At 40.5% G+C, this 22227-nt stretch overlaps 1 protein-coding gene across 1 annotated transcript in view; it reads right to left on the reverse strand.

Annotated features, from left to right (window-relative positions):
* The window catches only part of GLP1R (glucagon like peptide 1 receptor), an 85657-nt gene that overhangs the window by 12305 nt on the left and 51125 nt on the right, over positions 1-22227 (reverse strand). Inside the window, 6 exon segments of the mRNA XM_059467656.1 lie at positions 441-510; positions 4663-4723; positions 13103-13262; positions 14693-14846; positions 18231-18337; positions 20887-20996. Of these exon segments, the coding sequence (XP_059323639.1) occupies positions 441-510; positions 4663-4723; positions 13103-13262; positions 14693-14846; positions 18231-18337; positions 20887-20996 (662 nt within the window).

Here is a 22227-nt window from a genome sequence, read left to right on the forward strand (position 1 = left end):
TGTGGCGCATTTGCCTTGGCTGGAGTTGTGAGCCTGGCACAGTATTGTGCCTGCAGAATATTTCTACACAATGCCACACATTTTGCAGCTCTTTTGTAGCTCAGTATTTGAAATAGTATCCTTGGTCTCCCTGAACTACCTTCCACACCTCCTGCTCACAGGGGAGTTAATGGGGCTGCTGCAGCATGCTGTTCTGTTATCATGTCCTGCCACTACAACACGGCAGCTTGTGGCCAAATTAAAGAAACAAAATGCTAGTCTGGAATTTCAGTGACAGAAACCAACTTGGCTTCATAAAATCACATTTCTGAATGAAAATGTCAACAGCCTCAAAGGTTATTAGCCTTTGGAGATGCACAATGGCCACATGTGCATCTTTGTACCATATTGTGCTGTTCTCAGGGAAATGTACCATCTCACAGCACACGTCTCAGACTCACCCCAATGGCGATGAGAATGGGCAGTCTGATGATCAACCAGTAATTCATGTTATAGTTTCTGGTCCAGCAACTAGGAGGACAGAAAAAAAAAGGAGATGAAGGAAAAGTTTCAGTACATTACTAAAATCTCTTTCTTTTCATTCTGTTCCAGCAATGCAGATGGAAAACAATATTAAGGACTAGATACCAGGAAAGCACATCATGCTGACATGGAAACAGATGCAGCTGCTTCTCAGAAACACTGAATGCTCTGTACTATTGCAGCTATCATAATCAAGCTGGATACTACTCACTGGCCTTTCTTACCCACTAATGGCTAGCTCTCCTCCACAATTTGCTATGAATTATCATCCATTAATTGTGAAGATTTACTCCATTAAAACCAAGGTCAAATTTGTCATTTGGCTGAAAGAAGAAACGGGGGGAATCTGTTTGAGTCTGAGCTTTCCGCTGTCATTCTTAGCTTCCTCATCCTGCACTATTTTTTATTATTCTTCAGTCTCCAATGTCAGATCATCTTATTTAATTGCTTGCTAGTTTTTATCCCATTACTTACCATCATTATTGTCATAACAATATTGAGATCAGTCATCTATTTTATCTGTCCTTATTTTCAAAAAGGAGTTACTAATTTCAACCATGGGAAAGCAATTGCAGCTGCAAACTCCAGCTCTTTTGGTGCATATGCACAAGGTTTCAGGCCCACCAGGAGTTTTAAAAATTATAAACAAGTAAAATCAAAAATGGGAGCAACAGTTCCTAACTTTTGCTGACCTGAGCCCTCTGCCAAGTAAGTAGCATGCTGCAACAATATAATACTTCATTTACTGCACGAGTCTCATTTAAGCTTTCAAAATTCCTGTCTCCCTAAGCAATATGGGAGAAAAATGACAAGAAGAGTCACAGCAGCCACAGTTTGGGATCACTGGTCTGAAGCGAACCTTAAACTGAGGGTTTGTACATCTAGTTCCTTTCCTCTGGCCACAGCCAGCCACCCCCACTGCTCAGTGGGCAATGTCTGTGTAGGACGGCCCAGGTGTTAGGGCAGTGCTCATGTCTCACTTGGCTTGCTCCTGCAGTGACAGCATTCTTAATATTTCTGTGAAATTACTTTGTTAGCCTCTTGCTCAGCATTACTCAGAAGCAGCAGACACCAGCAAAGACAGCAGTTTACTGAGCTACGCAGAGTAGGAAACAGACCACGAAACAGCACTACATAAAACATAGATTCCTTCCCAAAAAAAGTTTCTCTTCAGCTCCAAATCTGTTCTGCCAAGACATACATATACACAATTTTCCCTAAGGCTTCTTAGAAGACCTGTGAACGTTCATCTTGAGTGATGCTGGTGGAGCTGAAACCCTCCCCAGCCTTGTAGTGGGACAGTCTAAGAGCAAAGAGCAAACCATGCAGCACGGGGAGGGTTCCATGCTACAAGCATGCACCCACATGTGCTCACTTACTAGAGAGGGAAGCGCAACAGCTCGGCTGTGGCAAGTCCACATTCCCTTGCAGGGACTGCAAGTCCAAGAAGGGCTTGAGATATTATTTTTCCTTCAATTTCAGTTTAATGTGTACAAAGAGCATATTATTGCCACCAGCAGCTCTACAGCCTCCAATTCAATTGCATTTTAGGTATTGGGCAAAAAAGGTGTGCAGGCTGTGTGCAGTGTACCTGAGCCAGAATCTCAGCTACAGAACTTCTTAATTGGTACACGAGTGGGAGCCAGCTTCATGGAAATTTTTTTTATCTGAACACCTCAAGACTGATGGGATAATAAGCATAGCTGGAAGTTGAGTTCCAATTTTCTCACCAGCTGCAGTAGATGCCGAGGTAATTAAAAAAAATCTTCATAATAACAGAGGCTGAGAACAATTCTTTACATTAACTCTGCTACGTTTCTGTGTAAATTTGCTTCCTGTGGCACACATCAATTTTAGCTACCTTTAAATTTATACAAATATGTGCAATAAAAAAACCATTACAGGTCAATTAAGGTGTCATGGCTATTAAAGCATCCACAAAATAAAACTGGTATATCTCTACATGACTTCTGGCCCATCTGTGCTTTGTGTGATTGCCACACTGATAAATGCACCAATATCTATTGTGCTTAGGATCTATCCCTACAGTTTGCTCAGCACCTCTCAGAAGATGCTTGGCAACTAATAGCCTCAGACTCATGAATGGAGAATTTGTCCAATGAAAAAAATGCTAGTGGGATGTTTCTGCCTTTGCTTACCAATCCAGTATTCTCCTTCTAGAAGTGAAAACACTGAATTTTAACCTTGAATTGCTACAGGTGAATGGGAAAAAAAAAGATTGAAGGCTGACTGTTTTGCTCCCATACTTAATTGCAGACAGAAGCAAAAATGTGTAAGTATCAGCTTTTTAGGCACAGTCTAATAACTAAGAACAACAGCTTGCCTTTAATTGTATTTGTAATCTAGACAAAATATTTTTTAATAGTTCACTTTTAAAAACACTAATTGTGTTCTAAAGGAGTTTATACTTGCACATGTAAGGAAAGAAGGCAGTGTGCAACCAACCAAGTCTTGCAGGCTTCAGTCCTTTACTCAAAGGCTACATTCACAGGACTGCCTCAGATTCCTAGCCCTGACCACATTTATTTCCTGTTATTCTTCATAGCCAGGGAAGTAGTTAAATCACAAATGAAATTTACAGCCCACTGCATGGTGACAGAGCTATGGCAAACAGCATGAAAGATATCCCTGGCTAATCCAGCAAATGCCTGCCTAAGGCACAGAACTCTTGCCTTTCAGAGCAGCTGCTGCATGTAGTTATTTATTGCTGTATTTTACAAATATTTAGACAACATTTAGAAAATTCAATAATGTGCAAAATTGCCCCTTTTAAGGTCTGCTGAAGGCAGTGAATGACAGTTTTCCTTAATAGAAAAAATAAATCAGCTCTGAGCACCACATAATGTGGGAGGCTCAGCATGAGCACTTTGAATACATTTTCTACATCAATGGGAAGATATGCCCATGGAACATCGCCTGTTCAGAGGCTGCATGGTCTCTACACCTATTCTGATAATTTCAACAAAACTTGCAGTACATCAGTGCAGCCACAATTCTTGCTAAGACTATCATCACGTCAACACTGAAAAGGAAAGTCAAAAAATCCTAGCATTGCTTTAACCAGAAAAGGCAGATTTGACTGAACTGGTGCAGTACTATGAGGAACACACACACAAAAAAATGTTGGTTCTTAATAATCAGAAACACCAGAAAACAGTTTGGGGGTGGCTCTGACTAAACTGAATTTTCACATTGCAGCAACTCTTCAATAATAATTGTGTCTGGGAATTAAAAAAAAAAAAGAAAAAAATAAAAGGATCCTCTACAAAAGTCTTGGCTGAGTAGTGTGGAAACTAAGTAAGAGGAAAACCCATTAAATAAAAAAAAAATTAAAATAAAAATGAAAGAACACAAATTTATTTCTTTTCACACAGAAAACTACCCAAATATTTCTAGGCAGCCACTATCTCTAAAACGAAGCCATTTTCCTCACTTAAAAAAAACAAACCAACAAACAAACAAAAAAAAATCCAACAAGTTACAGTGCTGTTTATAAAACAGCTATTTATAAAGCATATACAAAGGTAATTTTTTCCAGAACAGCCATCATGGTAAAAAAGCACAAAAAGTATTTTGTGTTTTACAGCAGTCTTATGCGTGACATAGTTGACTTCAGCAAGACTAATGTAAGCAGACAGAGAATGTGCCTTTATTTTAGGAAAACCTAAATAATGGGAGCTTAAACAAGAAAAGGCAATCACTTCTCTGCTGCTAGGCATAGGCTAATCACTACAAATTGCAGGCAGAATCCTGTGGGAGGCTGCTGTCTTCTTCTGAAACAACTGTAAAGGCTACTGCCAAAGGCACAGTATCAGGAGTGGTCTTGGTTAGGTAGGATGACTGCTAGTGTTGATACTATAAGTACAGAAAAACAAAACATACCTTTCCTTGACCTGAAAAAGAATAGATTCATTCAGACATCCAGAAAATTCTGATCAGAAAAAAACATATTCTCCTTTCTGAAATGTTATGCAAGACCTTCAGACAAAACAGAAGCAATTATGTGAGTTTTCAGCACATTGCCAAAGCAAACCACGCTGAACAGAAAGCAAACAGTGACCTGCTGGTGCACACATACAGCACAAATGAGACAGCTATAAAAATCAGAACTAAACCAACCCCTCATCTTCATAAAGGTACTTGACAGTTCCCCAGAGGATAACAAACAGCATTGGCACACCTGAAAAGAGAGACAAGGCTGACATTGACATTGAGACTGGGAAAAAAGTGACAGAAGGACAACTCCCTCTGCCTCCCCCCAACAGGATTAACTGGTGTCAGGATTGCAGCTCCCATCCTATATAGATTGCCATGAACACTAGGCTCCCACCCAGCTCTCAACAGGCATGTAAAATGAACAACATAAGTGCCCCATAACAGGCATTCACCACTTTTTCTGTGGATTTTTTCACAGACAGGCCAAGGGAATTAAATTTTTGGAAGCTCTACTAGCCTCTGCACTCATGCTAGAGAAGGGTGCAGTGTGCTCTGACCAAGACCTTTGTGTCTAAATTTCTGCTTGTGGGTCACTGTACTCAAGCAGGACCAAGTTCAGGCTGTGTACTGGTGCCAAGGCTGGAGCACACCCAGCCCCAGATGCCCCCCGTGGCAGAGGGAGGGTGGGCACCCTCAGCAAGTGTCCTGCCCCACAGAGAAGTGCCAGTTCTGGCTGTGGCACTGGTGTGCACTCGAGTGGCTGCAGCAAAGCCAGCAGAGGAAGGTGGCAGGGAGGAGAGGCTTGGCCCTGCCCTCACCTGACAGCGCATCTGGGCTGGAAAGGGCAGAGACAAGCCAGGTGGGCTGGCACTCATTACCTGCTTTACAGCATCAAAAGCTCTCTAATTAACTTCTCTCATTTATGAAGAACCTAGGTCATTAAAAATAATTTTCAAGTGCACCTACCAACCAATACTCAGTACAGAGAATGATAAAAATGCACACAAGGAAGGAAAGCAGGTTGTGAGTGAAAAGGCACGATGAGGAATTTCTGCTTAAGGACAGATCAAGATGGTTGAATTCCTCCTTGGACAGTGTCTGATGCTGCATGTGCATTGTATAGAAAAAGCAATATTTACCATACTTTGTTACTTTATTCTTAAGAACCAGTAAAGTCAGGGATGGTAAGAAGATCAGGCTGCAGCATTAAGTTCTGCACAGGGCAAATCCACAATTTGTGGCAGCAGAAGTCATAGGGAAATTGGTCATCCCCCACAGTCTGAGCACCTCAAGCACTATCTTTATTGGGTATTATCAGTAAAAAACCTTCACTTTTCTTGCGTTGTAGAATTTCTCTGCTATCAGAACAGCTAAACACTACAGACACAGAATAATAATATTCTCTTTAATCAGTTACTTAAAAAAAAAGAAAAGAGGGAGAACAAAGAGCAGCATGGAAAAAATACCAATAATTAGAATAATAGCAAAGATAATTAACTGAGTAGAGATTATTTGGGCAAATAGCTATCATGTTCCATGGATTTACTTGATATTGAGAATACACAGTATTTTGGGAGCAAAGTTACCAAAAACTGTATGCTGCCTTGATAGTCATATAGAGAGATTAAGAACGGGCTCACTGCACGTCACTTCAAAATCAAATGAGACTTTGATTCACAGAAATGAAGTACAGTTTGAATTATTTCTTTCTTGACTTTGCTGAGCATTAAGACATCTTAATATGAAACTTACAGGATAAGACACAAACACCGACAGCACAAAGGCTGTATGTCAGTGGATATATCATTTGATAGATCAAGAGATAATAATGATTTGTGGGTATCTCAGTCTCCTAGATACATCAGAAATCTCTCCATGTTTAATCAAATCACTCGACATTTAAATTGAGAACCTATTATTAATACTATATTTCAAAAGAGCCTAACTAGAGTGAGGCTGATATAAGAGAATTGCATCAGCTATGCAAATATTATACAAATTAATAGGCAGCAAGTATAAAGCAACTTGTTCAACATTCTCTGCCCACTCCCACTTGTGATGCACACCACTGGTGTCTTGGTATTGCAGCACCATCAGTCACACTATTTTCCATGCTGGCAATGCACATTTTAGTCTGAGACACCAAGACTTGACAGCGCACACATGAATTTGCACTAATGTTCAAAACTTACTGCATGGATACTACCTGACATCTGCCAAATTCACAAAGACTTGTCCTGAGAAACTGACTGCTCTGGAAACTGTCTGGGATACAGCAGATGGGAACACATGCAGTTTTCCAAAGCCCTAGTGAAGATCTAAAGAGGAGACTGCCCCAAGAACATTCCCTGTAGAAGTTATTCCATCACAGCAAAAGAGCAAATCTGAAGCATCTCTGCAGTAGCTGCCATTTGCAAGGATCACCGAGACTCTCCGAAGACTAATTAACAGTCTTGATATTTAGTTAGCCTGCATTAACTGGCAAAACCCCATATATTATTTGGTTACAGTCAAGAGAACTCTATTTGGTTTGAGCAGGCAGTGGAAGTAAACGGAATACAACTCACTGAATAAACATCACAGATACCACATTTCATTAACAGCATCAGTGGTGTATTCCACTCCTGGGCTTCCAACATAACACTTGATGCATTAGAGTTTCAGTCTCACACTTCTTCCTCTTGCTGCTGCTATTCAAAGTATATCAGATACCCAAGGAAAAAAACTGCACTCATTTAAAGTAGGCATTTATTTAAGGTGTTGGCTGAACTCTTTCTGGTTTTGCTTTTTTTTTTTTTTTTTTTTTGGTCATACAGAAAGCTCTGAGATGGATCTTTTCTGAGATAACTGGCCAGAGAAAAGTTTCTGAATTCTGGAAATGGCAATGTCTACTTTTTCTTCTGTACTGCATCACTGCTGAAGACGCCAGAAACTGCAACAGCCTGATCACAATAAACTGTGACCTTAATTCTTGCAGGTTGATAGCTGACCCAAAATCTTTGAACACTACATGGTAATTATGAAATCTGTCAAGTGTACTAGAAAATAAGTCTGCTGACAGCTCAGCTAATAAAGTTCAACTTCAAATGACTGGGCATCTGAATTATGGGCTGCAATAATAATACATATTATGGACGATGAGAACGTAATGCAACTGCCAAATCATCATCTTAACATCCCACTGCATAAATAAGCAGCATAACCTACTTAGTTTCACTCTAGCTTAAATATTCTACATCTGGCCAGGTGCCTGCATAGTAAGAAAAACAGCAAAAAAAAATTGGAAAAACATTCATTTTTCAGAATGGCAAAAGGATGGAGTAGATAAGAGAGAAAAAATGTTGAGAAAACCTGTATAGGTTGGCATCTTCAGAATGCTCCACTATTCCTAATGACAGAGGCAAGAAATTCCTGCAGCTGCTAATGAAGTTACCATGTCGTGACAGCAGCATTCAAAAATCAGTCTCTTCATTGAACAGGTCTGAGATATTTTGGTAACAGAACAGAAAAGCTCAGGTTTGTTCTGGAGAACATTTCCAAGAGAGGTGTCAGCAGGTGGTGCTATTCCATGCCATCATCCTTCCTTTACCTCCACGTGCAAGCAAGTTTCCATTCTTACACCGTATTTGTAGCTTTGCATTGTACCTCACTTTACAGAGAGGAAATTTCAGGAAAGATATACGAGGAGCAAGGAGGCTCCCCTCATCTTCACATGCTGATTCGAGATTCTTCCTGAAGTAGATTTTTCTCTGAAGGACCAGAGCACTGCTATCCTGCTGAAACTTTTAAAGAAGGACATATTCTGAATACAGCATTTTAGGGCTGTTTTCAGTATTTTAGCTGTAACCTGACATCCCACGTGTGATACGTTCAGCCTCTGAGAAAATCAGGCACATAAATCAGAAGGACACTACTGCTGTCAGAACAAGTTGATTCTTCTTTCTCTCAGAAAGCATCCAAGATGCTCTGACTTGATCAACTGATAGGTGAAGGAATTCAAGAATGACGCCATGAGGAACTGAAAGAAATTATAAACAAATATGACTATATGTAAAAAGAGTAAAAGCACTGATGATGTGAGAAGATTAATTTTTTTTCTTCCTAAAAAAGGAAAAACATTAAAAAGTTTAATTTGGAAACAGAGAGTAAAGAGGATTAAGAGGAATTCCTGAAATGCATTTCTTACCAAGATGAGTCTGGACACAAAATCTATTTTTACATCCTTGTCTGAAACAGAGTTTTCATTTGAAAATAGAAAAAAAGTGGTCAGTGCTATGAATGCCTCCTGTTGCTACAGTGAGTTCATACTGGGCTTCTGAAGGAAGGTTTCTTACTGGTTCTGTTCCAGTCATATATTCCTTGCAATCAGGATGTAGATTTAGATGCCCCAGCCAGGCCTCCTGCTTTTAATAGCTTCATTCCTCAAAGTGTTCTTCCTTAGAGCAAGTTTGGATTGCCAAGGCTTGGAAGGAAGCAGATTATTTTTATGGTCATTTTCCTGCTGCAAGTGCAACTGGGTGTAAAATTACCACAGAAGCTCAGAGAATATTTAGCTGTTTAGTAACATTTTCTTCTTAGCCTTTAGTGCTGAAAATGGTCTCCTGTCTGGTCGCTGCTCAGAGTCACAGCGGGATGTTTCTGTTCTTTCCCCATTCTTCCCTCCTCTCTACTCTTAGATGTGAACAGGTCCCTTTTCTGCTAAAATCTGCTGATACAGCAGCTTTACAAGTATAAACTGCCCTTGTCCAGAGACTATTCAGTACTGTACTGATAGCTGAAACTCAATGTCAGGCTCAGCAGCTCCTGCCTTGGGCTCAGACATGATGAACACTGGGTTGGTGTCCTGGACACTGATTCAGACCAGTCCGCACATACTGAGAAACAAACAAAACAAATAAGTAATGATCTTGATCTCTGTAGTTAGGTTGGGTTTTTTTTTTTTCACCCCATTCTTATAAATGTTTTTACTTCTCTCTAGAAAGTGAGATCCATGGGCAAGGATTTCTCAAGGAAGCACCAGGTACCAGCAGTGCATAGCAACAGATTTTCTTTTCTGCAAGTGCAAATGACTGTGTGAATCAACAGCTGTTTTGGCTGCTGTTGTGCTGACCCCCAGAGGGAAGGAAACCTCTCACCTACCTGCTCTTCCATTAGCCTATTAAAATTTTGGGGTTTTGATGCTGCAAAGTGTTTCTGCCTTCTTTTTCTCCATCGGCATTGAAGGTAGAATGTACAATTGTTTTTGCAGTAAGGTATGTGGAACTTAAGGCTGACATAAACATATGGAATTCTGCTTTGACAAAGAAATAGAAGACATAAGCAAGATGTATTCCACATTAAATGAAATAGGAAAAATTTAACACTGCCATCTCAAAGCCTAGTATGACATAAAATCTCAGCAGTGAAGTGGCCATTAGGAATACAGTTACCTCAAAAGTAACAGGGAAGGTTTATACAATTCTATCAATATATATGATGTTAGCATAAATTACTCCCAATCTATGAAACTACATTAATTTTCATAGGTCTATCAAGATTTTATGATTTTTCTAGTTTTTTTTAAAAGTATAATAATGCAAGACAGACTTTCCCCTTTATAAATACTTCAACAGCAAAGGATAATTTGTCATTTGAACTGATAATAAATGGACTACTGTCTAATAACTGACTTTAGAACTGACCTGATGTTATCATATAACAAAAACTGGAATATCTTGGAACAACTGGTCTCTATGGACTGAATCTGACAGAGAAGGGAAAAAATCTTTAGTCAGAGGCTTGCCAAGCCTGGGAAGAGGGCTTTAAACTGAAGTTACTGGAAAACGAGATCTTTAATCCATCCACTCCTACCAGCAGGATGCCAGTGGCAGTACCTGCAGGGCTATGATCTCACTGGCATCACAGAGACATGGTGGGATGGCTCCTCACTGGAGTGCTGGAACAGAATGCCACAGGCTCTTCAGGGAGGCCAGGCAGCAAAGAGCAGGAGGGGGTGTCACCACATCAGTGACACTGGAGTGCATGGAGTTCTACCTGGGGATGGGTGAGGAGCTGACTGGGAGCTTGTGGGTCAGGTTCAAGGGAGGACAGGGACAAGTGACATTACAGGGAGTCTGCTGTAGGCTGCCTGACCAGGAAGCCCTTCTGCAAACAGACAGGAGCAGCCTCACAGTCACAAACCCTGGTACTCCTGAGGCTTCAACCACTCCCATATCTGCTGGAGGGACAGCAGAGCAGAGCATAAGCGATGCAGGAGCTTCCTGGATCACACTGATAAATTCCTGCTCCAAGTGACAGAGGAGCCAATGAGGAGAGGTGCCATGCTGGACATTGCTCTCACCAACGAGGAGGAGCTGGTGGGGAATGTGAAGCCCAAGGGCAGCCTTGGCTGCAGTGCCCATGAAATGGGGGAATTCAAGGACCTTAGGGCAGTGAGGAGGGTGCACATCAAGCTCAGTATCCTGGGCTCCAGGACAGCAGACTCCAGCACATCTGAGAGTGATCACAATCTTCAGTTACAATTGTAAGAAATAACAACAAAGTGACTATGTTTTTGAGGAATAGAAACATGAAATTTTCATTCATAAATATTGATCAAATTATAAGAAATGAAAAAGTTAAAAAGATATCCTGTAAGAGGCCAATTCATTAATGGAACAAATGGTCAGAGAATCAAATTAGCGCTGGCAATCAAATAAATATTTAATTTTTTGTTCCAGCCTTATTTTTACAGCTGATTGACTACTTCAAAGAGCAGGACAACAGTTCAAACAGGAACCTACTGTCTCTCTCTCTCTGAAGCCTCAGCATCACACTGAGGCTATCAGGCAGCTCAAAAATCAAATTAAATAAAAATCTTCTGAATGTTGCATACAGCAGAAAGTCACCTGGTGAGGGACTTGAGCACCCAAAAAATGGAATGACCAATGAAGAAGCAGAAAGATCAGGAAAAATTATTATATCTTTCACTGGTTAGAGATGAAACTGCTATCTGGTATAACTAATCTGGGAGCACTGAAATAGCAGATGTTTCTCATTTGAAGGTGGACAATCATTAGCAAGGTTTGCACATGCAGACACATATGGAAGAGCAAGAAATTGTACAGATAACGACTGAATGGCACAGACAGAGCTTTTCTAGAAAGCTTGGATGAAACCCATGTGTCTAGTGCCAAGTTCTTGCATTGCTGCTCGTTTCCAAAAACTCATCTAGAAATTCAACATACAATAGCAAAACCACCATTGTAAAAAAAGAACAAAACCAAAATAACATCATCTATTTCTGCCTTCTGCCTTTGCAGGAGACAAACTCTAAATAGAAGTGATTCAGACCAAAAGCAGCCTAACTCTTTCTTATAAGTAAACACAGTCCCCTTAGGATTTGACTAGATATAATTTTGTTCTAATTTCTTTTCCATTTCCTTTCATGACCTCAGTCATTGCTTCAGGATAGCTCCCCCTCCCCCCTTTTTTTTAATTAAATTGAGTGTCTAATTAAAACATATAGTTCAAATGTTAAACAAAAATGTGCTGCTTTTGCTGCATGCCTGACATGAAAGAATATGGAAGATAGAGAACTTTAAATAAAACCCTCCTGCAGGAAACTGCTATTATTTGCATTAATTTATTCCTATCAATATAACAGAAAACCTTTTCTCATTATATATCAAGTTTTTGTAGAATTGGGACAATAATATGCTATTTATATGCATTTTTCCAGAGAACTAATTTGCTAAAATATTCACAATTGAAATCCAAAGAGAGAGGAGGAGAGTCAAAGCAATTTAAATGTTCAAACTAGCATCTGTGAAAGCACTTGTAGTATTTATTTGTATTTACTTTCATCTTTCCAAAAGTGGCCTGATTCCACCAAAAGGGGAGGGTAGAGAAGAGGGAGGGAGAGAATGCAGTAAAAGTACATGCAAGATCACACTAAAAATGAGATTGATCCCAAACTGTAATGTATTTTCAGGTGAACTATATAGTGAAAGAATCAATGCTTTACCCTTTCTGCAGAAGGTGACCCTTAGTGAACCAGCTGATTTCAAGGCATCAAAATCCTTGATTTCACACACACACATGCCCACGGCACATGCACCCCTGACCTTTTTTTTTCCAGACAATCCCCATCTGACCTGCTCTGCCCAATTAGCCAACCCGACACCCCCTGCCCCTTTGCATCATCCCCTCCCATGCTGTCACCATTTCTCTACTGTTGTCCTCACCCAGATGCAAAGCAGCTTTGCTCTTTTACACCACAAGCAGTTCACATGTCTTTAAATGCAATCAAAAACTTTCAGGAGATGAAGCAAGGCAGTCTAGAAAAGTCCACATCCAGCTGGAACCACCCACACACAATCTGTCCTGGGAAGGTCATGTCCTGAAGGAAAAGTAGTTTGCCACTGGTTTGGTGAGTTTCTGCAGTGTCCCACAGCCTCTGTGCCATGAGCATCCAGGACCTGTGACCATACCCTCCAGCCCAAACAAGGTAAGGGATCAGGAACAAAAAGAAAATGCAGAGTGCAGGACTTGAACTCGGCAGCACTAGGACAGACACACAAGTCCTCCTGTCATCCCCTCTGCCAGTGCAGCCACAGGAGGACAAATGGAAAATCCAACTCACCCCAGCCAATGCAGAGATAGAGGCGGAAAATCCTCTGCTCAGAGAAGACAGAGAGCACCAGCAGTGTGTACAGGTACATGCCTTCCACCAGCAGCCAGTAGTAGTTTGCAGCCACACAATACTGCATCATCACAAAGACCAAACGGCAGCTGAGTGATTCCTGCGATGGAAAAAATCACAGCCCAAAGTAACCCAACAGGGGACTGAATAAAAGGATACTAACTCAAAAGACTGGTTCCCTTTACTACTCTTGCTCCTCAAAAAGGGAGCTTGCTAAACTAATCACATATTTTATTGCTGAATGGACAGAAGCCAGGAATAGGTTCTATGCACAGCAGACAGATGCTTTCAACAACACAACTCCTTGAAAAAACTCCCTAAAAACTCCTCCTATTCTGTATTTTTTTCCCTCAATAAGCAATTGATTTTATTTTGAAAAGCCTGAATAAAGATGAAAAGAACAAGTGAAAGGTACTATATCAACCACAGTCAGCGAATCTTTCACTTTCCTGGATACTCTATTTTGCAGTTGAGAACTTCTCTATTAAAAAGAAAAGAGTAGATGGCATAAGGTTGACTATTTGCCAAAGCAAAGGATATTTTCATAGAAAAGCAATGTTGCCCATTGCACCCCATTTAAGTGCAAATTCTCTCATAGCTGGTAAAATACAGAGCTGATCAGAAAGGTTTTAGGTAAGTATGATTACCTAATTAATATATCCATCAGACCTGATGAAACCACTATTGAGTAAACTGTGTGTAAAATCATAAAGTCAAGGCGTTCCAAAAAGTGGAAATGACTGACAATCCAATATGAACTTTTCCAAACCATTTAAGATGCAATATTATTTTCTGGTAACTGATAAATTGCAGATGAGAAAAAAAATCAACCATCACATGAGATTCACTAAATTGTTTCAGCACTTCTGCCTTAGGCAGTGTCAGAAAAGGATGGGCACTAAGGATGCAGCAGGAGAGTTTCCCCTTACCACTCCAAACCTGTACTGCAGCAGCAAATGCTGTACCCATGTTTTAAAGTCACAAGAGCTATACAGATAATAAAGCTACTTCTCTTTGAGGTTTCAAGTACATTTTGCATTCCAAATCCAAATGGGGAAGGGCACACTTTCATCATTATTTACAAAAGAGTTGTATAGCCTCTCTCATCAGTTAGAAGTATTTAATTAGCCTATTCCTCCAAAGCTTTTCTAAATGCTTTCAAATTTGCATTTTAATCAGATGCTTCCTTTTTTTCCTGCCATCAAGAGATTATATAGAGATGACCAGGAACAACCAACTTAGCTGGTGGAAAACCAACTGACCAGATGGCCAGTTCTATCGCAAAAAGTGCTGGCGTAGGAGAATAAATGCCCTCAAACTACAGCATAGAAAGAAGATAAGGGTATTGGTGTATGCATTCATATATATGTATGCAAAAAGATCTGCTTCTTGTTCCTCTCTCTTGTGGGGGCTAACTTCCCCCAGGTAGAGAAACATGTAATGCCACCAACTAAAAAATTAAACTACGTGCTGTGATGCAGACACACCAGAGTGATGACTCCAATATCCTAGGAATGACCACAGCCTTACCTGGAAGGCTATAAGTCCTTCCCACTGGTACTCCTGTGTGGCTGTGCTGTACATCCACTTCACCACTGAGTCTTTAATGAAAACAGATATAGCCCGGAGGATGAAAGAGGTGAAGAGGTTCAGGTGAATGTAATTCCTCGTGCAATGCAGATGTCTGTAAAAAGAAAAATCCAGTCATGATCCACTACCCACATAAAAGATGCAACATCAGACACAGGACTAAGAAAGGGAACAACGAGCCCTGTAAGAAATCAGGAGGCACCAGAGGAAACCCCATAACTTGGGAATGGCTGTAGGGATTTCAAACTGTCTTTGGGAAGAAAATACTATCAAGGAAAACACACAATTCAAAACTTTAGCCCTTAGAGATAATGTTTGGGGAAAGGAAGAAGATAGGTGTATTTAGGAAAAAAAAAATTTCTAAATCTTAAAAAGTGTAAAAATAAAGTCATTTTCAGAAGCCTTATCTGAAAGGACTGAAAAAGTCAAGTTCCACATAACGCTGAAGCTAATTGCTTTGAATTGACCCCAATGTCACTGCGCAAGTTTACCTTGGCAAAGCTCAGGACTGGCTTGCAGTGCAGCTCAAACCCACCATGAAAAATAATCCACCTGCAAATCACCCTTTGACAGCAAGAAAAAAAATCTACATTCAAATTGCCTTCTGGGAGAATTGTAAATACTTTCTGTAGAGGTAAAAGGAACAGATTTTTCATCTCTGCATTCAGAATTGAAAACAAAAAACAAAGGAAAAATCCTCTTGAGTTTCAGCAGCCTGCTGCAAAGACAATAAAATTGCTACTTGTCAAAAAAAAAAGGCACGTTAAGGGATAGCAAAGAAACTGCAGTCATGTAAATGGCATCCAATTGCAGACTACTGCCAGTATTTTACCAGCCTTATTCACATTTTTCTCCCAGCTCTGCAAGGGTACACCCTTTACCAAAAGGAAGTTACACTGGGTATGATTTGTAAGATGCTAAAAGACAGATGTAACATATGGTAATCAGCAATTATTCCAGCAAAACTTCCAGTGAACTTATACTTCATATGTCTGGTTTTTACAGCTCTATAAATTTTGGTAGAAAAACTAACTTGGTCTGAAAGCTAGAGGTTTGCACTGAAGAACAACTTGTTTGTCATAGGTCAGGTAGAATTTTTGTATCACTTCTAAGTCACAATTTATTTCAAAACTTACCTATTATTAATATTTATGTTCCTTAAACTCAAAATCATTTGTTGCTACCCTTCAGAACTGCTACACATTTCAATCCGATTGAAAAAGTTATGTAAATTAAGCAATTGAAGAAAATAGGTTGCAGGTAGTTACTGAGTATTTTTGCTACAGGCAAAAAGTTATTCAAATTGTTTCAGTCATGAAGTTATGGGCCTAATTCAGCTTCCACCACTGAAATGACAGACTTTCCTTCCATTTTTTTCGGGATCCAAAATAGGACTCATGAGAGATATTGTTTCCTCTGCTGTATCACCTTTAAAGACAAATATAAAGGTTATTTTGTAGTCTAAGAATTCTAAGAGGCCCATCAGTATTTGCATGTCATTGAATTAGCTTTTGATCCCCATTTGTTGAGGCTGAGCAGCTTCAGGGAAATGGGCAGAGATTCCAGTCAGAACCCAGAAACTGCAATTCACATAGGGTAGATCTCACATTTCATGAGATCCAGGACCAACTTGTCTCCTGGTAAAAAAACTTAGACAGGAGAACACAAAATGAATTGACTGCACAGTTTTAACAAGACTCTTGGTATCTCTGATGTCCCTAGAATCTCACTTTCAAAATGAGAAGCACACACTTGTGTACAGTTCTCCAGTCCCTGCTTCATAGTTGAAGGAAAAAACGCTAAAGCATCACCCCACAAAAGTCAGGACATCAAAATTCCCTCTCTCCTACCAGTCCTTGGTGACAAACTTGCTCTTTGTTGCCTGCCAGAAAACATCCTTTCTCCCTTCCTTCAAAAAGTACGTGGTTGTGCTCTGTGACCTTTACATTTGGGCTGCTAAGAATACTCAAGGAGTGCCACTGATAGGTGAAATGAGGAGAAAACATTTATCCTGGGAGAGATTCGGAGACTGCAAGACCATCTGGTGCTTTGTCAGAAAGGTCCCAAAGTTGCACAGGTACAACACATACAAATCATAATTATCACATGGCATTCACAGAGGGGGAGCATGTCTCTGGATTTCTGCAGTCATTTTAAAACTTCCTTGATATTGCCCACCTATGCTTCTCCACTGGGAGCAGAAGGGATAATATATTGCTAAAAAAGTATGGTTCAATGTGAGAAGGCTTATATCACTTTAGTTTTGGAAATTCAAAGTTAAAAGATATGACTGACCTTGTTAAATACATAAGGGAAGAAAGGAAAGGGACTGCCTTGCTAAAAGTGTAGTGCAGGCACCAGAGGAAATGACCAATAACTGGCAATGGTAATTCTTCAATCAGGGAAGGAGGCTTCTTAAGGATCAGAGGATCACTGAAGGTTCCTGACTTGACTTCAAATAAGAGAACCAGGACATGGAACATTATACTTGTTTGGGAGGCAGCCTCATCAGGACATCAGAGGGATGGGACCCGGCTGTAGTGATCAGCTTCATGGCAGAGGGATTTCCTTCCCACAACAGAACAGGATCTCATCTCTGCATCAGTCTCCTGTGCTCAGCACCTCCAAACTGAAGGAAAGTCTGGCTGGAATCAAAACATCTCTTGCATTTACAGAAGGGGAAAAAAGAAAAAGGATCCCTATTAGAATCCAAAGCTGTGTTTTGGTCTGGTGGGGGTTTTTGGCTTTTATTTGTTTTCTAACCAAACACACAGAGTGTATGTTTGGCATGGGCAACCATGAGTGTCTAAATTTTTATACGCTCTGTTGAATTTGTAGGTGCAAATCTGGATGAACTCCGTATACCACTGTGGCCAGCTGTCAGCAATTTATTTCAAAAAATTTTCCAGTTTCCCATTAGACTCTCTTCCATATTGTGAAAGAAATAAGAATTTCTGAAAGTTCTCCAAAATTATAAATTTTGTCAAAAAATCCATTTCTGCACATCTTGCATGTGAAGACTGGGATATAGGCCAGACTGAGATTTGTGTTCTGGGTAACTCCAAACAAAGCAAGATGAAAATTTTTCTCCTAAATGTCCTTGCCCATCTCAGACTTGTGCCTCATCTGCAAGGTGAGACCATGAAGGAATGCTTGCATCTCTCTCTTTTGCCACCTCTTCCAATGGAAATTTCATTGAAATAAAAACTTACCTAACAAAATATTCCAATTGATAAAAAGTACCTGTTCTACATATTCATATGGGTAACTGCAAAAATTTGGCAATTTTTGCATTTTGAGAAAGAATTATTTTAGGAAGGAACACAGAAGTAACAAAAGATAGAGAAATAATGAGGGGATGGAAGGAAGGAAGGAAGGAAGGAAAAAAAATAATCAAATGTTTCTGTCAAAGTCTGATATTGTCATATAAAAAAACATAAAACCTTTAGCGTACTCTCTTCAAAGCTTCGCCAGTTACCTGAATCCAAGAAGAATGGCAGTTGCTATTACAAGGGCAGAGAAGGAAAGAGCATATCCAATGGTGTATATGATGGACAAATTCAGGAGCTGTTCTTCTGGTGCATCCTGAGAGCATATAAAGAAGAAAAGAAAAACAAAAAAGTGGAGGGGGAAAAGAGAGAGTTCATGGCCTTCAGTTCTTTTCTCCCAGCTACTTTCTAGCTTACTTAACGATAAACAGAAATCATTCTCCTACTTCAAAGTTTAAATGCACATGTCATATCAGTCTTCCACTTTCCATATGCTCTAAAGAAACAAAAATTTAATCTTAATTCCTCAGCTGCTCCCAGGTATTCGCTCAAATAGTTGGGTTTTGCAGCCTGGCTAGAAAAATAGATAATGTGATATTATTTCATAATAAAGTTGGAGAGACATGAATTACCACACAAGCAAGTCTTAAAACTGATGGCAGGAAGCACAGACACAACTCAGACCTGCAGTAAAAATGGAAGATCTCACCTTTTCAGACTTGAGCACTTCAAGCAAGTCTCCTTTCTGTGATAATGAGGGGGATCTTCATCTACACTTCAAAGTGCAACAAGCCACGTCCTATTTGATGACTTGGAGGCAAAGTATGCCTTGAATTCACATAGCTAAACCCTTTTCTGCTCCCAAATAATCTGTGCTCTGCCTCACTTATGCAACCTCCTGGTAACAAACCAGAGCCCAACAGCATCTCTTGACCTGGATGTTACCACAGTTTGAGAGGGAGCAACCTGCTGCAGACCAGAGCAGTGGGGGCTCTCTTCAGATTCAATGAAAACATGATTATTGAGACTCTTGCTTAAAAATTCCGGCCAAAATCCTTATAGAGGAGAGAATTACTTGAAAAGGTACAGGCAGCTCTGAATTTTAACACAGTCTTATTGCTCAGCCTCCAAGGCACATTCATATTCACAGTTCTAGTTCATCTCTAAGCACTTATCTTTGTCTAAATAGAGTCAGGGATTTTATTTCCCTTCTTCAAGCTGCTAACTCTGCAATTGACTCCTGAGACCTGTGCTGTACAAAGGAATACATTCCTTGTACTTCATAAATTAGGTACAGTTATTCAGATATATTTTGCACAGCCAGGAGAATTTAAAGCTGTACCTCAGACTTGCTAGCTTAATGCTTTAAAGCAAATGCTATGAAAGCTGCCTTTTGAAAAGAAAAAACCTCTTCAGTATCAAAGCTTAAGCAAACAACTGAAACCTAACAATTTAAAACACGTATATAGATGAAAATTACATCAAACACCAAAATTTATAAAGATTCACTAACACTTGGGAATTTGTTTTAGCTACATTTGTAATGTAACACATGACAAACTCATAAAAACAACTTGTTCCCACAAGATACATAAACCAAAGATACATAAACCAAAGTTACTATGGGGCTCTATATACATTAGCTGGAAAACCAAACATGGCTGTTCACATTTCAGGGAGTGACACCACCTACAAAGGGTTTCAGAATCCAGATCAGTTCATGAAAAATTGGAGGCAGGTGCCAAATGAACAAGTGTTACCATTAGGTATCTCAGTCATTGGCATGTCCCAACACAGCTCTGGAAGAAATCATAATGGCTAACAAGGAAAAGTGAAACAACCAGGCTTATACATAGTATTAAGACAAATCTGTTCTGCTGGTACAGCACAGAACACAAAAGGGACAAGGAGTAAGGCTGCAAGTCAAAGGAAAAGGTTAAAATTCACATATTTGGAGAAGAGAAACTCTCTCTTTTCCAATCTCCTCCTAGTCTGTAGCCATTTATTCATTCTGAAGAATGAGACACTGAGCAATGGAAACCACAGAGGGTATAGATCCTGCAGCTCTTGGGACTTTCATAAACTTGAACTGTTTTGACTAGGTAACGCACGGGCTCCCAGTACTCCAGGCTAGAGAGAGTGCACTCAATTTCTGTGAGGAAAAGCATCGCCCTGGGAGGTTCACAGTAGTAGTGGTATCACGTGTCATGGGAACGCACACAGCACACTGGCTGACGCCAATGGCTGTCAAAAATCCTCTGAAAATCCCTGTGCTCTCCTTCATTTAGTGCCAGGCATCTCAGCTCCCTGCAGAGTAAAAAGCATGAGGGCAAGAAAATAACACTGACAAGCCTAATTCCATCGCCCACAGAAAATGAAGGTATAAAGACAAAAAAACCTTTAACAAAGAAAGGCAGGTATTGCCCCATGCCCAAAGGTGAAAAAGCAAATATCCTTCAGTTCAGTTCATCTTAATCACCTTAATAGCTGCTAACAAGATAGACAGAACAAATGGTCACATTACAATGACGTGACAATGGAAAAAAGGCAAAGGAATAACAGTAGGTCACTCCTGCAGTTGAGCTCCTTGCTCAACTTGCACCACAGCTGGGATGACCCGAGTCACTTCTCTTGGCTCTCACGCACATTTGAAAGTGCTCTCATCTGCCCTTCATGTTCCCTTTGTTAAAGGGGAGAGACCTGATGTCCCTCAGCATTAGGCTCACTGAGGTGAGTCAGTCAAGATTACTCTGACAGGAGAAAAACCAGCGGGCATCAACAGCTATTTTTTTCCTCTCTCCTGCTTTGTCCTAAACAACAGCAGCAAGGTGGGGGGCGGGGGGGTGTAAAGGGAAAAACTCTTACCTGGTCAGAGGGCTCACACTCAGACAGGTTCCTCCAGGGCAGGGTTGAATTCTCCTTGAGCAGCCAGGTCCCCTCTGAGGTGCAGAAGCGGTACACCTGCCCGTGCAGCACTGCAGGAGCAAAGCCAGCCACAGGGTCAGCGGGGACAGAGCCCACTGGACTGAGGGGCAAGGCTCACACAGCACCTCCATGCAGCCCTCCTTGCTCACCCACCGCTCTCCTGGCTGGAGGGGGAAGCTGCAGCATGGCAGGGGAAGTGCTGCACCCACACCCTGCCTGCCCCCAACACACTGCTGCTTGTCCTCAGGGCCCCAGAGCAGCTGCCAAGGTATCAGGTGGCACCAGGACATGTTCCAGGACCATTCCATGGTAACAAGAGACTGAAATAACTGCTGCCATCTTTGTGTGGATTTTACAGTATGCATAAATTCCAGATCACTAAAATATTAGATTCTGAAACATACAAATTCTAGGAATCTTAAGCTTCAGCTACAGATTCTACATGGAAAAGGTGTTGCAAAAAGACTAAATGTGCTTTTTCCTTTCTGAAAGCATGCACACCCAGAGAAATCTCCCAAGAGGTACACTAACACAAGCTTCCCAAAACGTAAATGCTTACACAAACATCTGTGCTACAATAAATCTTTTCCTAAACTACCTGTGTACTCTTTCTATTCCCTCCATCTACCTCTCTCAATAACAAAATTAGCAATAAATTAAGCACCTTTCTCAAGCAGTAAGCTGCTTGATCTTGTAAAAGCAAGTAAATTGCACTGGCTCCTAATAAAATTTTGTCAGATGGAAGCACCAAAAGTGCAAAGGGAAAGCAGCATTCAGACATAGTGTATGAAAAGAAACTCCCTCTCTAGTATCTGGAGTACTGGGGAAATCTAACAACTTAGACAGCTCTACACATAAGCAACTGGAAGTGTCCTTGTATGAGCTGCTTTGCAAATTTCTCACTAATCACATTTTTGACCCAGTAAACCAACCTATTCTGTATAACGAAGCTACTCCTCAAAAGGAATGCTGGGTCAATCCCTCAGTCACGGTTAGCCTCTACCCAGACAATGTTTGGAAAAATGCTCTTACAATATCCTGGGGCATAATAAGATGAGTTAGGAGGATTCAGTTCTATATTTGATGTAATAATTCCAATTACAATTTTTGCTCAAACCCAGCCTTGCCTGCTGCAACCTCATCCTGTTGTCAGCTCCCTCATTACTGCAAACTAGAATCATTAGAATTTGGCATTTCTGTTCAATGGGAAAACTTTAAAATCTATTTGAAATTATAACAACCCAGTAGGTTGTTTGCATGTAGGCTGACAACTGGTAATCT

The sequence above is a fragment of the Ammospiza nelsoni genome, chromosome 3 (genome assembly GCF_027579445.1).
Source record: "Ammospiza nelsoni isolate bAmmNel1 chromosome 3, bAmmNel1.pri, whole genome shotgun sequence".
NCBI lineage: Eukaryota > Metazoa > Chordata > Aves > Passeriformes > Passerellidae > Ammospiza > Ammospiza nelsoni.